At 37.7% G+C, this 18,212-nt stretch overlaps 1 protein-coding gene across 4 annotated transcripts in view; it reads left to right on the top strand.

Annotated features, from left to right (window-relative positions):
- Positions 1 to 18,212, top strand: part of LOC145662855 (uncharacterized) — a 426,736-nt gene that overhangs the window by 89,057 nt on the left and 319,467 nt on the right. For all 4 annotated transcript variants that reach the window (XM_081728788.1, XM_081728787.1, XM_081728790.1 and 1 more), the window contains exon 2: positions 2,157 to 2,307. In XM_081728788.1, coding sequence (XP_081584914.1) covers positions 2,219 to 2,307 — 89 coding nt within the window. In that variant the 5' untranslated portion in view covers positions 2,157 to 2,218. The remainder of the gene's footprint in view (positions 1 to 2,156; positions 2,308 to 18,212) is intronic.

Consider the following 18,212-nt stretch of genomic DNA (forward strand, 5'->3'; position numbering starts at 1 on the left):
GACCATCCAAATATACAAAAAATATATCCAAACCCTGAAGAATTATGTACCGATATTTATCATTACACTATTCCCAAATTATGTGAATGATCCAATATACTTCGCCCGAAATATAAGTCCGAGTATTCGTTTATCCAGGTCCAATGAAAGATAATGAACTTCTGGTTCAGAATGACTAAAGTGGAAAAATTAATCACCTCGACATTTTGAACTTTTAGTATCTTTTTTACACAAAGCAAAATAAAAGCAGGACCAATAAAGTTTCAGAATGCATATATTTGACTCCTAAAGAAGATTAACAAAATTTTATTTTCTAGCAATTTCCAATTTCCAGGTTTAAGGGGCGGCCAATGAACCTTGCGGCGAAATACAAATGACAACTATATATATAAATAAATAAAAATATAACGTGATAAATCCTTATTTTAATTGACCTTGGAGAGATACATTAAAAATACTGCCTTAAGCTAATTTAAATTTTCGGATCTGTTGCTTACGTATATTTTTGACTTCATTTTTTCATCTAAAGATGCGAGGTAAACGAACTATAGATTTATGTATTTGAGTCATTTAGCACATTTATCAATTTTTACTTGTTACCAATTCCCAAATATAAGGTGTGGTTCTATATAACATTTCTAAAATTTTTGTGTACTGCATCTATATACCTTTGTCATACACACGAAAATTGATCCTTGTACTCAATTACATAAGAATATAATGAAATAAAGCTTCATCAAAGAAGATAAAGTATCCACTAACCAATTACGGGATGAACACGTGGTAAATAAGTTTCTTTATTTCATTTTTATCGGTAGAGGTAGGCAAGCTGGGCAATTCATATATATATTATTTGTTCCTGGGTAACTTTTACCAAATTTTATTTTTTCACAAATTCTGAAGTTAAAGGATTGTCCTATGTATACTTCCAAAATACTAAAACTAGTGCATCATGGTATCAAAATCTTATGAAAGGGAATACATTCTCGTTTTTAATTACATAATTGTATAACGTAATAACGCCTAATCAAAGAAGATAACATCGGTCAAAATCCCCGAAATTTACATTCTTGTCAATTTTATATGCGCAAGAGGGAACGATATTCACAAACTAACCTTAGGAAGTGGATCAACGCACGTCTGCCAAAGTTCAGAAGGGGTGACCTTATATGCTTCCAGATTATTGATCTGAGATCAGAGACCACGAGTCTTGAAGCAGGGTCAGTTAAACTATTGAAACACGTCCCCTATCGATATTGTGGTTTTCAAAATTTCATTGAATTTTACTGATTAATTTAAAAGTTAGAAAGAAGTGCCAACATAAATGCTCCTCTTTATTTTTCTATCTCTATTTTGAGAAAGAACCTTTTATTGGTTAAAATACAACAGAGGCTCAGTTCGAGGTTACAATGGCGGATAAATGGTTTTAATAGTTTTCTCATGTTATATATATATATATATATATATATATATATATATATCTTTGAAGGGGGCCCAAGAGCCAACTTAAAATTTTCAAATTTGAACATGTATTGAATCATAACTTTTGTGGGAATAAAGCACGCTGTGTTCAATGCACTCTATGACATTTCCCGATCGCGCTAATTCAAAATGGTGGCCCAAACCGAACATTGTTTGCAACAAACCTTGTTTCTTTTCACTTGACCATTTAAAAAGATATGACTCACAAAATGTACCTATTTGAATATTTGAAGTTAGCCCCTGCTTCACGGAGCGCCCTGAGGGTCATCACAACACCACTTATATGCTTTATCATCGTTGCCTATCTCAGTTTTTGTTTCATCTTGGTTTTCTCAGCTGTTTTTGATTTATAAGCACTGGACGTTTTATCCGAAACACCCTATATATATATATATATATATATATATATATATATAAGAGAGAGGGTACTTATGCAAGAATTTATTTCAGAAATGTATCATGCAATGTATGGGTCCAACCTGAAACAACCACAATATAGTTAACGCTATATAGTAATGTTGTTTCACTTGAAGTACCGTTAATTCAAAAGGAATGGTGAGAATTCAATTAGTATAACCCCTAGTGTTTTGTGGTGATAACAAGATGATTTACTTAAGTTGACCTATGTTCAATGATAGTCCATGTTCCTGATTAAATAATAATTTTATTTACAGGTGCTACTGTAAAATTATTTTATCTTAAATCTGGTTCCACACAGTTATAAGATACGTGAAGGATGCTTGCTTATGGTCGTCACTTTTTGACTCGAACGTCAATCCATGGCCTTCCGGAAATAACTAAGAAAGGAAGACACATTTCAGAGAGGTAACGTATAAACATAGGAAACAAATAAACTTGTACACAGTGTTTATATAAATGCATGGCTTTGAAAATGTGCAAATCTCTATATTACGTATTCATTTATGTATTTGTTGTAATATAAGAATGAAGCATGCTTCTATCTCTTAAAAATAAAACAGTAAGCCAGGTTTAAAATTTCGGTCGCTTGAGGTGCATGAACAGATAGTAGATTATTCCTTCGAAATTATAATAAGTAATAAAATTGAACGCTGTCTTTACAGAATCATTGATTAAGTGTCTAACGAGGACATATTTGTAAGTAAGGATACTTGTTCAAGTGGGGAAAGGGCCAGTCGGAAACTTGTGCTACTCATAAAAGAGTCAATGATCTGCTCAACTCCACCTGTGTGATCAGGGTCTGTTGACTGAAGAGGGTCAAATTGATAGCAGTTTCAGTGTTTTGCTATAGTAAATTTGCAAATCATCGAAAGTTTGTACTTGATTTATACATAGTGAATATTATAGCAGAGTTCTCTTATTTCCAACCCAGCAGTACACTGTGGGTGCCTCTAAATTTCTACTGTGTCCTCTCTCACTCCATATGACAATTAAACTTTATATTTGGACTGAATGGGACACTTGTCGAATGGTTTCCTACATTTTGTAAAACAATGGTGCTGGAGTGAATCGAAAATTGACACCTGATAGACCAAACAATTTTCGACATAATGCTTACATTGCGTGAGAGTTTCTGAGGGAATAGAAAATTTCAGTCACTTTCCGTGAAGCTGTGTCGTATTGTCAAAGAAATGATCACATTTATGTTTGCAATTTCTTACTGCACCATGTATCATTAATAACATATAATAAAAAAATAATTTGTAGATAATGCAAAATTATTTAAACTTTGTCTATTTTTAGTATAAGTAGGTTAATCACAACAACATTTCAAGTTGCTTGAGAAGTACAAAGTCGGGAGGAAGTATTCTCATTAGCTTAAATACTCTACTATGTTAACTTTATCATAAATATACTGTAGGTTGAATTATTCGGTATAGGTAACCCAACTTCTTCAATGTTAACAATAATGATAACTAATTTTAATGAAATTCTACAAACACGATGAAAATTGGCTCTTGTTCCAGTAGTAATTATGTTGTTACTCAGAGTTCGTATGATAGCATGCTCGCTAGTTTTCTGTTTAATATCCAATGAGTAAGAGAAATATGGTAGATAAGTATCATCGAAGAGCATCATATATAAATTTTACAATTGTGGTCCTTATATATTAGAACACTGATAGCTAAGTGGCTGCCCCTAGGCTATACCCAGCCCTCGAACATGTTTCATCCGAACTGCGAATAAACTCTGTTTAAAAAGTCTATGCATAATTGTCAGAGGATGTTATTTGTAATTATAATATAGCTGGAAATAGATTTGTTACTGTGAAAATATCCTCTTCAACATCATAAGCCTGTTTTGCAAGTAGAGGACGCAAGAAGCTGCACAACTTTAGATTAATGTAGATTTTTTTAAAGTTCTTTTCTATTGCTCGTACTCAGTGACTGAATGACCTAAACAAATGAAGCAAGAAGGAGAATATGAAGAATGGAACAAAACTTTTGATAATTTACGACGTACGCACATTTATCGGATCATTATCTGAACAATACAAGGAAAATGGGAAGAAATATAATACCTATTTCTTTCATGAAACACAGCGCATTGTAAATTCACCATTGCTATCTCACCATCAGAATATTATTTCTAAATGTGTATATGCTTGCAGCTGAACAATGTACTTATTATCAACTGAAATTGGGAATAAAAGAAAAGTCAATGGCGTGTTCTTTTCAATTTGTCAACCCGTTAAACCGTAAAAAGATATTGTAACATGTCCAGTAACGAAAATTGGTGAAATATTACTCGATAATTAACCCTTTTAGGATTTTCACTTTTAGAGGTAAATTTTAGACTTTTACTCAAACAGTTACTGCTTCCTTACTATTTATCGTACGATCATGGTTCATACGTCGTTTTTCTCAGGATAGATCATACTTTTAACGGTTTTACTCGCTTGGCCGTAATATACACCAAAAATGTCAAAATCGATAAAAAAAAGGAGAATTTGGGGGGAAAATTCGAAATATTTTTGTCCCTTTGGTCCTACCCTGGGTTCATGTGGTGAACTGACTTTTTTAAAAATAAAATACGATGTTATGTACATAATATTTGTGCAAAATTCCATTCTTGTATCTTGAAAACTGTGATCGGGATAAATTTTTGAAAGTCTGAAGGTGACCTATACTTTATATATATATATATATATATATATATATATATATATATATATATATATATATATATATATATATATATATATATATATATATATATATATATATAAATATATATATATATATATATATATATATATATATATATATATATATATATATATATATATATATATATATTCATCCTCACGGCATTGTCAAGGCTCTATATTTGTATTTTACATTTATTATTGCAACCGGGTGTTACTGACTTCCGTATACGGTAGCCCGATCATCACCCTTGTTCTTCGCGCGCACAGTCATTCGAAGAACTGAAAACGTACTCTGTACACAAACAGTTTATGGTTGTGAACTCGGAAAGCCTGGTACTTCTGCTTGTCAAGGTCAAAAAGTGGGAGAAAAAAGGATGTGTAGAATGTAAAGAGGGTGCAACAGTGATTGATGCTTGTAAGGGAACATATTCATTTGTAGTTCGTGCACATTCCGCCTGTAGCGCTACTGTGGCACGACGTATATTGTAACTGTATAACTCTTGTACACCGCTAGTAGGTCTATTCGCGTTAGTGACGACCGAAACTATGTTGTCAGCTCTGACTGCGATAAGGCACTGCCGTGCTGCTTTTCCTTCTCTTTTTTCCCCCTTTTCCATTTGTGAGACGCCAAACATGTTGTTTTTGCTTGTTGCACGCGCTGAACGGGTTTCGGCGAGCGAAGTATTTAAGAAGTTGACTACATATTCTTGTTTGCGATAGTTTTAAATTGGTTAACTGTTTAAAAATATACGAAAATAAAGCTGTACTTGTTAAGGTATATTAGTCGAGGACGTAGCTACTGACAGTGTTGATTACAGATTTTCTCGAGGAAGAATTTAATTACAGTAGAGGTGAAAAGGAGACGTTCATTTAGACAGCCCCCCCCCCTTATCAGACTCAATCGGAAATGGTCTCAATCGTTTGCACACAAATGTGCAGGCGAAATTTTCGTTTGTACACAATTAAGGGCGCCGTCAGAACGAAAACAAAGTGGGGGCTGTCTAAATGGTAGCCCCCCAACAACATGCCCTATTCAAGCACAAATTGTCGCAATCATTTGTACATCGTTTCTACAGAAATGTGAAGGCGAAATTTTCGTTTGTACACAATTAGGGGCGCCGTCAGAACGAAAACAAAGTGGGGGCTGTCTAAATGGTAGCCCCCCACCAACAAGTCCTATTCAAGCACAAATTGTCGCAATCATTTGTACATCGTTTCTACAGAAATGTGAAGGCGAAATTTTCGTTTGTACACAATCAGGGGCGCCGTCAGAACGAAACCAAAGTGGGGGCTGTCCAAATGGTAGCCCCTCCCACCATGTCCAGTTGAATCACAAATTGTCGCAATCGTGTGTACGTCGTTTGTACAGAAATGTGCAGGCGAAATTTTGGTTTGTACAAACTTAGGGGCGCCGCCAGAACAGAAAAAATGGGGGCTGTCTAAGTGGTAGCCCCCGACCATGTCCTATTCAATCACAAATTGTCGCAATAGTTTGTACTTCGTTTGTACAGAAATGTGCAGGCGAAATGTATGTTCGCACGCAATTAGGGGCGCCGCCAGAACGAAAAAAATTTGGGGCTGTCTAAGTGGTAGCCCCCGACCATGTCCTATTCAATCACAAATTGTCGCAATAGTTTGTACTTCGTTTGTACAGAAATGTGCACGCGAAATTTTCGTTTGTACATAATTAAGGGCGCCGTCAGAACAGAAAAAAATGGGGGCTGTCTAAGTGGTAGCCCCCCACCATGTCCAATTCAATCACAAGTTGTCGCATTCGTTTGTGCATCGTTTGTACAGAAATGTGCAGGCGAAATGTTTGTTTGAACAAACTTAGGGGCGCCGCCAGAACGAAAACAAAGTGGGGAGCTGTCTGAGTGGTAGCTCCCCACACGATGTCCAATTGAATCACAAAGTATCGCAATCGTTTGTACATTGTTTGTACAGAAATGTGCAGGCCACATTTTCGATTGTACACTATTAGGGGCGCCGCCAGGGCGAAAACAAAGTGGGGGGCTTTCTAAGTGATAGCCCAATCACCATGTTCAATTCAATCACAAATTGTCGCAATCGTTTGTACATCGTTTGTACAGAAATATGCAGGCAAAATTTTCGTTTGTATACAATTAGGGGCGAGCTCAGAACGAAAACAAAGGGGGGGGCTGTCTAAGTGGTAGCCCCCCACCATGTCCAATTCAATCACAAATTGTCACAATCGTTTCTATATCGTTTGTACAGAAATGTGCAGGCTAAATTATTGTTTGTACATAATTAAGGGCGCCGCCAGAACGAAAACAAAGTGGGGGCTGTTTAAGTGATAGCCCCCCACCATGTCTAATTCAGTCACAAATTGTCGCAATCGTTTCTACATCGTTTGTACAGAAATGTGCATGCAAAATTTTCGTTTGTACATAATTAGGGTCGCCGCCAGGGCGAAAACAAAGTGGGGGCTTTCTAAGTGATAGCCCAATCACCATGTTCAATTCAATTACAAATTGTCGCAATCGTTTGTACATCGTTTGTACAGAAATATGCAGGCAAAATTTTCGTTTGTACACAATTAGGGGCGACCTCAGAACGAAAACAAAGGGGGGGGGTCTGTCTAAATGGTAGCCCTCCCACCATGTGCAATTGAGTCACAAATTGTCGCAATCGTTTGAATATAGTTATAAAGAAATGTGCAGGCGAGATTTTCGTTTGTACACAATTAGGAGCGCCGCCAGAACGAAAACAAAGTGGGGGGCTGTCTAAATGTTAGCCCTCCCACCGTGTTCAATTCAACCACAAACTGTCGCACTTGTTTGTACGCCTTTGTACATAAATGTGCAGCTGAAAGTTTCGTTTGCACATAAATGTGGCCCCGCCAAAACGATAACAAACTATGGGCTCTCTAATTGATAGGCCTCCCACCATGTCGAATTCAACCACAAACTGTCGCACTTGTTTGTTACGGTTTTGTACAGAAATTTGCAGGCGAAATTTTCGTTTGTACACAATTGCGGGCGCGCCAAAACGATAACAAAGTATAGGCTACCTAATTGGTAGCCCCCCTACGTCCCATTCAAAAGAAAATCATCTCAATTGTTTGCACATCGTTTGAGCAGTAATGCGCAGGCGAAATTTTTTTCTAAGCTACCAGATGCGTGGACAGAACGAAAAAAAAGGGGAGTTGTCTAAGTGCTAGCCCCACCAGTTGTGTTCGATTGAACCACAAATTGTCGCGATCGTTTATACATCGTTTGTGCAGAAATGTGCAGGTAAAATTTTCGTTTGTATTAAATAATATACGGATGTGAGTATTTTTAATATCTGCGATCAACATTAACCGGTTTGGATAACGGTTGATGAGTTTGAAAATGGTTCCTATTGCACTAGTTGAAAAAAAAATTCTTTTTCTCTGGCACACGGAAGAAAATGTCTGATTCTAATAGAACTTTTCACGTAGAATTCGAATCTGCAATAAGTTTTTCTCCATCACCCTCAGTTTTCCCGTGACAGAGGTGTTTTCGGAAAATTTCCCCTCAAATTTCTGTTCTTTTTCTTTTTTTCTTTTTTTAAAACCATTTTCATACTTGTAGCTTGGGTACCTTAGGTATATAAACGCACAAATTATATTGTATGTTAGCCTGATTTATACTTAGTAAGCCCTCTAAGTTTCATAAGAATAGCATTATTCTATCTAGAGAAATAAACATATTTATATAAAAAATATGCTATGTGTACTGTTCATTTTACAATATTCATTAGTGCAGATAAAATCACATATAACTTCCACGAAAATTACAATATAAGCACGGTTTATATCTTATTGGATTTGAAATAAAACATATTTTCAATGATGTATACACCGTGTCACCATTTTATATCTACTTAATAAATAATACAAAAGAAGTGAGTGGTATCTTCTTAATAAATGGACACTTACTTACCTCAACTAATATGTTTTAGTTGTCGACTTTCTTCTGTGTTTGGTTTCTGGAACATCTCTTAAGTGTCCAACAGTAATCAGCTAGCATTTTTAAACTACACTGTCACTGGTACCTCTTCTCCATGGAGGAAATGTCCTGATGAAAACGTTCCCCATACTCATCACTAACAGCACCAAGCTTTTCAGGAAAGAAATGCAGGTGGGAGTCTAGAAAGTGAACTTTAAGGGACATGTTGCAACCCATTTCATTGAATGATTGCCGGAAATCACTCACAATTTCACGGTAATTTGGGGCTTTCTTGTTTCCTAAAAAAATCTCTGTTAAACATTTAAATGGACACCAAGCTGCTTTCTCAACCAGAGTTAAGAGATCCTCAAATTTTTGGTTACGAATCAAACATCTTATTTGGGGGTCTACAAAAATCCCTAGCGTCACTAACCCGAGGAATTTTTTCCTTGAGGTAACAAGATCCTGCATTACTTTTGTCCATTGTCCTAACAAAGTTTTTGAAGAGCCCCAACTTTATGTGAAGAGGAGGTAGAATTATCTAATCAGGGCTCACCAGTGAGGAATAAACAGCATTCTTCTGTCCAGGAGTTAATACATGCGTTGGCCATTCCTTCTTGATGTAATGTTCCGCTTTGTTCCTGCTGTCCCATTCGCAGAGGAAACAACAATATTTCGTATAACCAAGCTGCAAACCCATTAACAAAGAAATGACTTGTAAATCACAGCAAACGGTCCACTTGTATTTCTCATACTGAATTTTTTCTAACACTATTTCGATGTTTTCATAGGTTTCCTTCATATTAGTTGCATAAGCCAAAGGCACTGAAGGAAATTTGTTGCTATTGTGCAAAAGGACAGCCTTAAAACTAGTTTTCAAAGAGTCAATAAGCAATCTCCACTCTGTACTTATATGTGCATGTCCAAGTCTATCCATCACAGCACAGACATTATTACAATACACTAAATCATTTTCTTGAGAATAGTAGTTTTGAAACTCTGTATGAAGGTTTCGAAAAATACACACTTTAGTGTCACGATGGAGCAGATTCCAGCCTTAAGTTTAGAATCAAGAAGTTCTGTCTGTGTATTGGAGAGTTTTAAATCCAGTATGAGGTCATTTAGTTCACCCGGAGTTATCAGATGGGAATCCAATGTAGATGTGCTTCCTACATAAGTAGGATCATCATCTTCATTTGGAACTTCAATAGTTGCCTCAAGTACGTAATCCTCATTTACCGTAAGATGAGAAGGAGGTACCGGTACAGGTAATTCTGCACTGTGTGGAACTGGCCTAATTGCTGATGCAAATTAGGGTACTGTACTGTGTGGTTAGATTTACTGCTTATTTCTTTTATCTGTGTCATACAAAAGTAGCAGTCTGAAGAATGATCTTTTGGTTCCCTCCAGATCATCGGTACTGCGAAGTTCATGTTTCGTCCACCATTTGCCCACCCAGTCAGACGTTTCACGCAAGTACAACAAATGTAGTGAGGAACCCAGTTCTTATCCTGGTCTCCTACACAGCAACCAAAATATAACTGATAACACTTCCTCACAAGTGGAGTAAAACATCGACGTTGTGATTTAAATATCAGCTCCCCACATACATAACAGAAATTGTCCGGTTTATTTACACACTTCCTCGACATCTTGTATCCTGTAAGGTATCACACACATACACACACACACACACACACACACACACACACACACACACACACAGGAATCTACACTCCATCAAATTCCCACAAAATCCCTCTAGACATTCCCTCATACAAAAATGGTGACATGGTGTACACATCATTGAAAACGTTTTATTGGAAGTCCAATGAGGTATAAACCGTGGTATATTGTAATTTTCGTGGAAATTATATGTGTTGAAGACCGACCCGACCCCACCCGTGACCCAAATTGACTGACCCGACCCGACAACCCGACCCGAGCTGACCCGATTGGCCCGACCCAAAGTGACCCGAGTGAACCAACCCGAGGTGACTTAACCCGACAACCGACCCGAGTGACTTGAACTTACAATGTAACCAGTTTGAGAGAGCTAGAACTTTACAAAACTGCCACCAGAAAAAAAATGCTGACCAATTCTTATGCATAAATCATTGTTTCGGCTTTTTTTTACTTGTAGTATAATTATCCTCCTCCTCCTCCTCAGTGTTCTCCCATTAATAAACAGGCCAGTTTCCGTGAATTAGGTAAGAAGCTTCCATTTTTGCGATTTCCCGCTAATATCTGCCTCGCAACCCAACATAAAGTACCACCCTCCTTATTACAATCTATCAATTCCAACCTTCTTACACACTCTCGCTCTCCTGATATCACCCCCTTTACTACATCCCTCAGAATGCAATCCCTTAGCAAGATCAAAACTTGTGATCCGTCCATTTTTCGCTTCCTTATATCGTCTAATATTGCTCTCGTCTCTTGCATTTTTTCAGCATTTCCTTATTCGTTTTCCTCTCTACCCTGCTAACCTTCTTTATTTTACTCCACATCCAAATTTCCAAGGTTAAAATTTAGGCAATCTAGTTCAAAAGTCAAAATAAAATTTGACTGAGTTCTGAAGACAAGTTCTGAAGGCTAAAAGAATAAAAGTTCTGAAGACAACATTATTTTCTAGTAAGGAATGTATATAGAACTTCTTTTAATATTTTTTGCTGTGTAACAAACAACAATTTCATCACGTTAACATTCCGATTTTTCTATTTAAAAACAGCGTTGCTGTCTGATAGAATCATAAGGAACTAATTGCACTGAAATATCATTCTGTAGGGAATTACCTTTTATTTTTTCTTGATTAATTTATCTAGAAGATATTTGCAACGTTATATAAAATTAGCAAGTATTTTATTGCGGAGAAAGTCAAATCACTACTCCAGCAATAATAATAATAATAATCTGAAGGTGACCAAGAAAGTTCTGTCTCTTTGTGGAGGTCTGTGTTCAATTGGCCCTCACACCGTGAGTTGAATGCGAATGGATATAAGGTGAAGGTCAGTTGTTGGACGAGACGAGACGAGACGAGACAGAATTTTCATGAAAGGGTACGAGATGAGACAGAGCTCTTTCAATAGAAACATATACACTTTTCCAGACGAGACTACCTTCACGACACATTTTCGAAACGAGAATGCCCCAAACCAGGTCTCGTGAGCAACACTAGTGAGTATATCCAACATACTACTTAGTTGTGGCTGTTCAGATGCACCGTGAACGTGCGTAAGGACTGAGTGAACATGGGGCCTTCACAGAGCGTCATAAGGGCTTGTTTGCTGTACGAGTTCAAATTGCTGCTCCGCGGAGCGGAAGATATGACAGGCCTTTGGTGAGGGTGTCGTGACTACGCGGAGAGTGCAGTGGTATGACGGTTTAAGGACGGTGACGAAACACTCGAAGACGCACCACGTGCCGGAAGACAAACAGATGTTCAAAATAAAGATCTTCGGGCAGCAATTGAGGCGAAGACAGACATGTGAGGAACTGGTACTACCTTTCAGTGTAAGTGGAGAAACCATTCTGCACCACCACCATCAACTTGGGAAGCACTGCAAGTTGGGTTGATAGGTCCTACATGATTTGACTTGGAGCCAGAAAGCAACGTGAGCAGACACCTGTGTTTCTTTGGTGTCTCGTCTGAGGAAGGAGCAATTTCTGAACAGGGTGTTGACATGTGATGGGAAGTGGGTCCTGTACGAAGCTCCACGGCGCCGTCATTGTTGGTTAGCATCCCATGAACCGGTTCAAAAATAGCCCAAGCCAGCACCACGCCAGAATAAGCTTCTCCTGTGCATTTTGTGGACTGCTCGAGGTATCGTCCATCGGGAACTGCTACCAGCTGGTCAGATCATCAATGCAACTGTGTACTGTCACTGTGTACTGTCTGGATCCAGCAGTTCTGAATCGCAAAGGGGTCCTCTTGTTACAAGGCAACGCTAAGCCCCACGTGGCTAAAATGACCCAGTACATCATTCTACGCCTTGGATGGAAAACACTATTGAATCCGCCATACTCCACGGACATTGTACCGTCCGATTACCACCTGTTCCATTCCTTGGACAATCACCTTAGAGAACGCCAATTCAAACAGCTAGTAGAGGTTCAATATGCACTTGATATCTTCTTCACTTCACGTCCCACCAAGTTCGACTGCGATGGAATCCATGGCCTTCCGGAACGTTTTCAGAAGGTCGTCGAGGCTGATGGAGACGATTTTTGATATTCCAGGTACGTCTTAGGTTACATACCAATGTTCGAAGGTGTTGGTGAAAAGGCGGCGGAACTTTCTTGGGCACTCTTAAAGTTATAATAATAATAATAATAATAATAATAATAATAATAATAATAATAATAATAATAATAATAATAATAATAATAATAATAATAATAATAATGTGTCCTGCCCAAAGGCAGATGTTTGATCCGAAGGTCCATGGGTATTGATTCCAGCTCGTACCAAGTAAGTTTTCTGGTGGACAAACCCCATGTGCATAGGTTTTCTCGGTGTTCTCCCATTTCCTCCCACTTTCTTCATTCAACCACTTCAATTATTTATCATCATCACTGTCTCTCTTAGCGTTGGTGCATAACGTGGGACGTTAACTAGATATTTCCTTTCAATTTCACTTAATGTGACATTTAACTTGACATAGAAACGCAGAAAGGAAAAAAGTCAGTAGTAATATTAATTACAATTACAATACCAATTAGTTAATATAGGGTAAAATTAAAATTTTATTACTATTTCACCTTCAATTAGTCACATTTATCATTCATTCACCAACTTCGAATTGAATTCCACAACAAAGCTCTTTATAGTATTCCGTATAGAAAATAAGTGAAGAATGTGACGACCCGACCCGAGTGACCCGACACGAGCTAACCCGACTGACCCGACCCGACAACCCGACCCGTAACCCGACCCGTTTGAGAGCACTATCAGAGGGGTACTATTTACAGTACAATTTATTTTGTATGGTTTAGCATACTTTAAGGCTACCATACTTTTTGAAAACAGAAAAAACGGGACATCTTACAAATTAGTAATAAATATTGCATTTTGTATTAATTTTATCTTTCGAATTTTACTACAGTATCGCACTAGTTATACAACTTAAAATAATGTATTAATATAGTCCATACTCAGTGGCGTATTTAGGGGGAGGGCTTCCGGGCTCAAGCCCCCCACCGAAATCTTACTTACTATAGTAAAGTATATGAAATATCTTGCAGAATTTTCGTATTTTCAGGCAAAGCACCCCCAGAAGTTAGCAAAGCCCCTCCCGAAACAAAATCGTAAATACGCCACTGTCCATACTTAATCAACAGTGCTAAAAATTATTATAGAGGCTAGAAGCTGTTATACAATATAAACGCAATCAGTGAACATACAATATTTAGGCAAAAATTATATTTTCAATATTATTACGCATACCACCTTTACATGCTCTACATGTCTATAAAGAAAAATATCCAGATTTATGAAGTTGTTTCAAAATTTCAATAGGCTAATTTATTGTTGTTAACCTAAAATGCGAACTAATAGAAAGCAATTTGCATAATTGTTTTTCTGAAGCAGAAAAAAAATGTGTTTTCGGGGCTGGTCTGCAACGTCACAAGAATTTGTTGCCACCTCGGGGTATACATTCTTACTTTTAGTGATAAGAGTGCTACTTAGGAGGATTTAAACATTGCATGTTATATCCGGGGAAGCAGCGATTGCAATAATAATAAAGATTAGAATGAAATTGTTCCTATAGTATTGTCGGAATTGAAAGCAAAAGGAATAAGTTCGATTTTATTATCTTTTCAGAAATTTTGATATGTAATTAATAATAATAATAAAGAAAAAAACAGGACAAGAAGGAAAATTTCTGCACACCGGGACAAATTTTAAGAAACCGGGGCGTATGGTAGCCTTACATACTTATTTGCATGCGGAGTGTCAGTACGGAGCCACTACGTAGCAGAGTTGAAACAAAACCTCGTAAATAGGTTGCCAACTCAGGAAAACAAAATTACCGGCACACCCTCAAAATTCTCTGTACAAATGAGAAACTGAAGACTGTATTGATCGTTATTATATTTACCAGAAATTGCCCCTTGTTTAAAATTATCGAAACAGATGAATAATACTGGATATTAATCTTTATGTAACAATAGTTGATTCATAAAATGAAATTTATTCTATAAACTTCACTTCAAACAAAGGAAATTGCTTTAAAAAGTCATTTTCTACTCTCAATAAATGAATAAAATTCTTTTACAATAAAATATAAGTGTTATCAAATTTGTTATGTTAAATAAATAAAAAAAAACTGCCATACGTTAAAAAAATATCGATAATGTATAATACAACGGAAATTTGTGTTTGTAAAGGCACTGTTGAAAAATTTCGATGTTCAATGTTATATTCTGGATTGCAGATTCCAAAATACCGGTCAGAAGGGGTCTAATAAGAAGTTTGTACCGGTCACCGGCCTTAATCAAAATTACAGCAAATACCGGCCAGTTAGCAACTCTACTCGTAAATTAGAATGCTGAATGCACCAAAATACTTCACCATGCATTCTATAGTTTCTGCAAAATGAGTTTAATGAAGATGATCATATAAAACAAAATACTGTGTTATAATTTTCCCTTTAACAGTCTACTTTGTGGATTTGTTATATCTTCCACTTATCAATTTCCTGTACGAGATGAGAATAACGGTTTCTGCGCAAGATAGAAAGAAAAAAATACATTTTTCTCATAAGGATTCAGTTCACGTAAGAAATAATGAATAAGTTTAATAATAAGAGCCGAGAAGGAAAAAACTAACTCAGCAATAATGATTGTAAGTATAAATATAAATATAAAAAAACAAAAAAAACATTTAATTCCATCATCGTTAGGATAAGATCAATATAGTGAATCACACGATAGTGTGAACAAACCAAACCACACAATAGTGTGAACAAAGTCCTGTTAGAAAAATACTCCATAAATGTGACACATTTTTTTAATGCTTCTACCATTTATACAAACCCTCACATTGTTTTCGTTCTGGCGGCGCCCCTAATAGAGTACAAACGAAAATTTCGCCTGCACATTTCTGTGCAAATGATGTACAGGCGATTGATATAATTTGTGATTGAATTGGATATGGTGGGGGCTACCATTTAGACAGCCCCACTTTGTTTTCGTTCTGGCGGCGCCATTAATTGTGTACAAACGAAAATTACGCATGCATATTTCTGTACAAACGATGTACAAACGATTACGAAAATTTGTGATTCAGTTGGACATGTTGGTGGGAAGCTACCAGTTAGAGAGCCCCCAGTTTGTTTTCGTTCTGGCGGCGCCCCTAATTGTGTACAAACGAAAATTTTGCCTGAACATTTCTGTAAAAACGACGTACAAACGATTGCGACAATTTGTGATTGAATTGGACATGGTCGGGGGCTACCACTTAGACAGCCCCACTTAGTTTTCGTTCTGGCGGCGCCCCTAATTGTGTACAAACAAACATTTCGCCTGCTCGTTTCTGTACAAACGAAGTACAAACGATTCCGACAATTTGTGATTCAATTGGACATGGTGGGGAGGTATTACTTAGAAAGCACCCCACATAGTTTTCGTTCTGGCGGCGCCCCTAATTGTGAACAAACAAACATTTCGCCTGCCCGTTTCTGTACAAACGAAGTACAAACGATTGCGATAATTTGCGATTGAATTGGACATGGTGGGGGGGGGGCTACCACTTAGACAGCCCCCTTTTTTCTGTTCTGTCGGCGCCCCTAATTGTGTACAAACGAAACTTTTGCCTGCACATTTCTGTACACACGAAGTAGAAACGATTGCGATAATTTGTGATAGAATAGAACATGTTGGTGGGGGGCTACCAGTTAGACAGTCCCCAATTTGTTTTCGTTCTAGCGGCGCCCCTAATTGTGTACGAACATACATTTTGCCTGCACATTTCTGTACAAACGAAGTACAAACGATTGTGACAATTTGTGATTCAATTGGACATGATGGGGGGGGGCTACCACTTAGACAGCCCCCACTTTGTTTTCGTTCTGGCGGCGCCCCTAAGTTTGTACAAACAAACATTTCGCCTGCACATTTCTGTACAAACGATGCACAAACGAATGCGACAACTTGTGATTGAATTGGACATGGTGGGGGGGCTACCACTTAGACAGCCCCCATTTTTTTCTGTTCTGGCGGCGCCCTTAATTATGTACAAACGAAAATTTCGCGTGCACATTTCTGTACAAACGAAGTACAAACTATTGCGACAATTTGTGATTGAATAGGACATGGTCGGGGGCTACCACTTAGACAGCCCCCAATTTTTTTCGTTCTGGCGGCGCCCCTAATTGCGTGCGAACATACATTTCGCCTGCACATTTCTGTACAAATGAAGTGCAAACAATTGCGACAATTTGTGATTCAATTGGACATGGTGGGGGGGGCTACCACTTAGATAGCCCCCATTTTTTTCTGTTCTGGCGGCGCCCATAATTGTGTACAAACAAAAATTTCGCCTGCACGTTTCTGTACAAACGAAGTACAAACGATTGCTATAATTTGTGATTGAATAGGACATGGTGGGGGGGGGCTACCAGCTAGACAGCCCCCAATTTGTTTTCGTTCTGGCGTCGCCCCTAATAGTGTACAAACGAAAATTTGGCCTGCACATTTCTGTACAAACAATGTACAAACGATTGCGATACTTTGTGATTCAATTGGACATCGTGGGGGGAGCTACCACTCAGACAGCTCCCCACTTTGTTTTCGTTCTGGCGACGCCCCTAAGTTTGTTCAAACAAACATTTCGCCTGCACATTTCTGTACAAACGATGCACAAACGAATGCGATAACTTGTGTTTGAATTGGTTTTGGGGGGGGCTACAACTTAGACAGCCCCCATTTTTTCTGTTCTGGCGGCGCCCTTAATTATGTACAAACGAAAATTTCGGGTGCACATTTCTGTACAAACGAAGTACAAACGATTGCGATAATTAGTGATTGAATAGAACATGTTGGTGGGGGGGTACCAGTTAAACAGCCCCAATTTGTTTTCGTTCTGGCGGCGCCTCTAATAGTGTACAAACGAAAATTTGGCCTGTACATTTCTGTACAAACAATGTACAAACGATTGCGGCAATTTGTGATTTAATTGGACATGGTAGGGGCTACCATTTAGGGGAACTCCCTCGAGAGGAATCACTCTACTTATTTATTGCAAAAAGCAGAATTTAAAAATTCGCATTCGTCCAAAGTTATCGTGTGAAGTAACAGCCGTTTGTATGTACGTACTAATATAGATAAGTTCCACTACGCGATCCCAATTAATAGTTCATATACCCGCGCCACACACACACACACTAGCATTTGTACACACGAAAGTATACCTGATAGTATCCACACGCTTACGACGGAAACTAGAAACAAACACACACACACACACACACACACAGGGACAGAGAGAGAGAAAGAGAATATCTTGTTGTACCTTTATACTGAATGCACCATTACTCACAAAATCAGTTAAAAAAGAAAAAAGAAAAAAGTTGTAAATGAAACTTTCAAAGATTGGTACCACTGCTGCGTGTCACACATAAGATTGTTCCATAATGATTGATTCGTAATATGATGTATATGGGTTT

The sequence above is a fragment of the Thermobia domestica genome, chromosome 10 (assembly GCF_964235325.1).
Source record: "Thermobia domestica chromosome 10, izTheDome1.hap1.1, whole genome shotgun sequence".
Taxonomy (NCBI): domain Eukaryota; kingdom Metazoa; phylum Arthropoda; class Insecta; order Zygentoma; family Lepismatidae; genus Thermobia; species Thermobia domestica.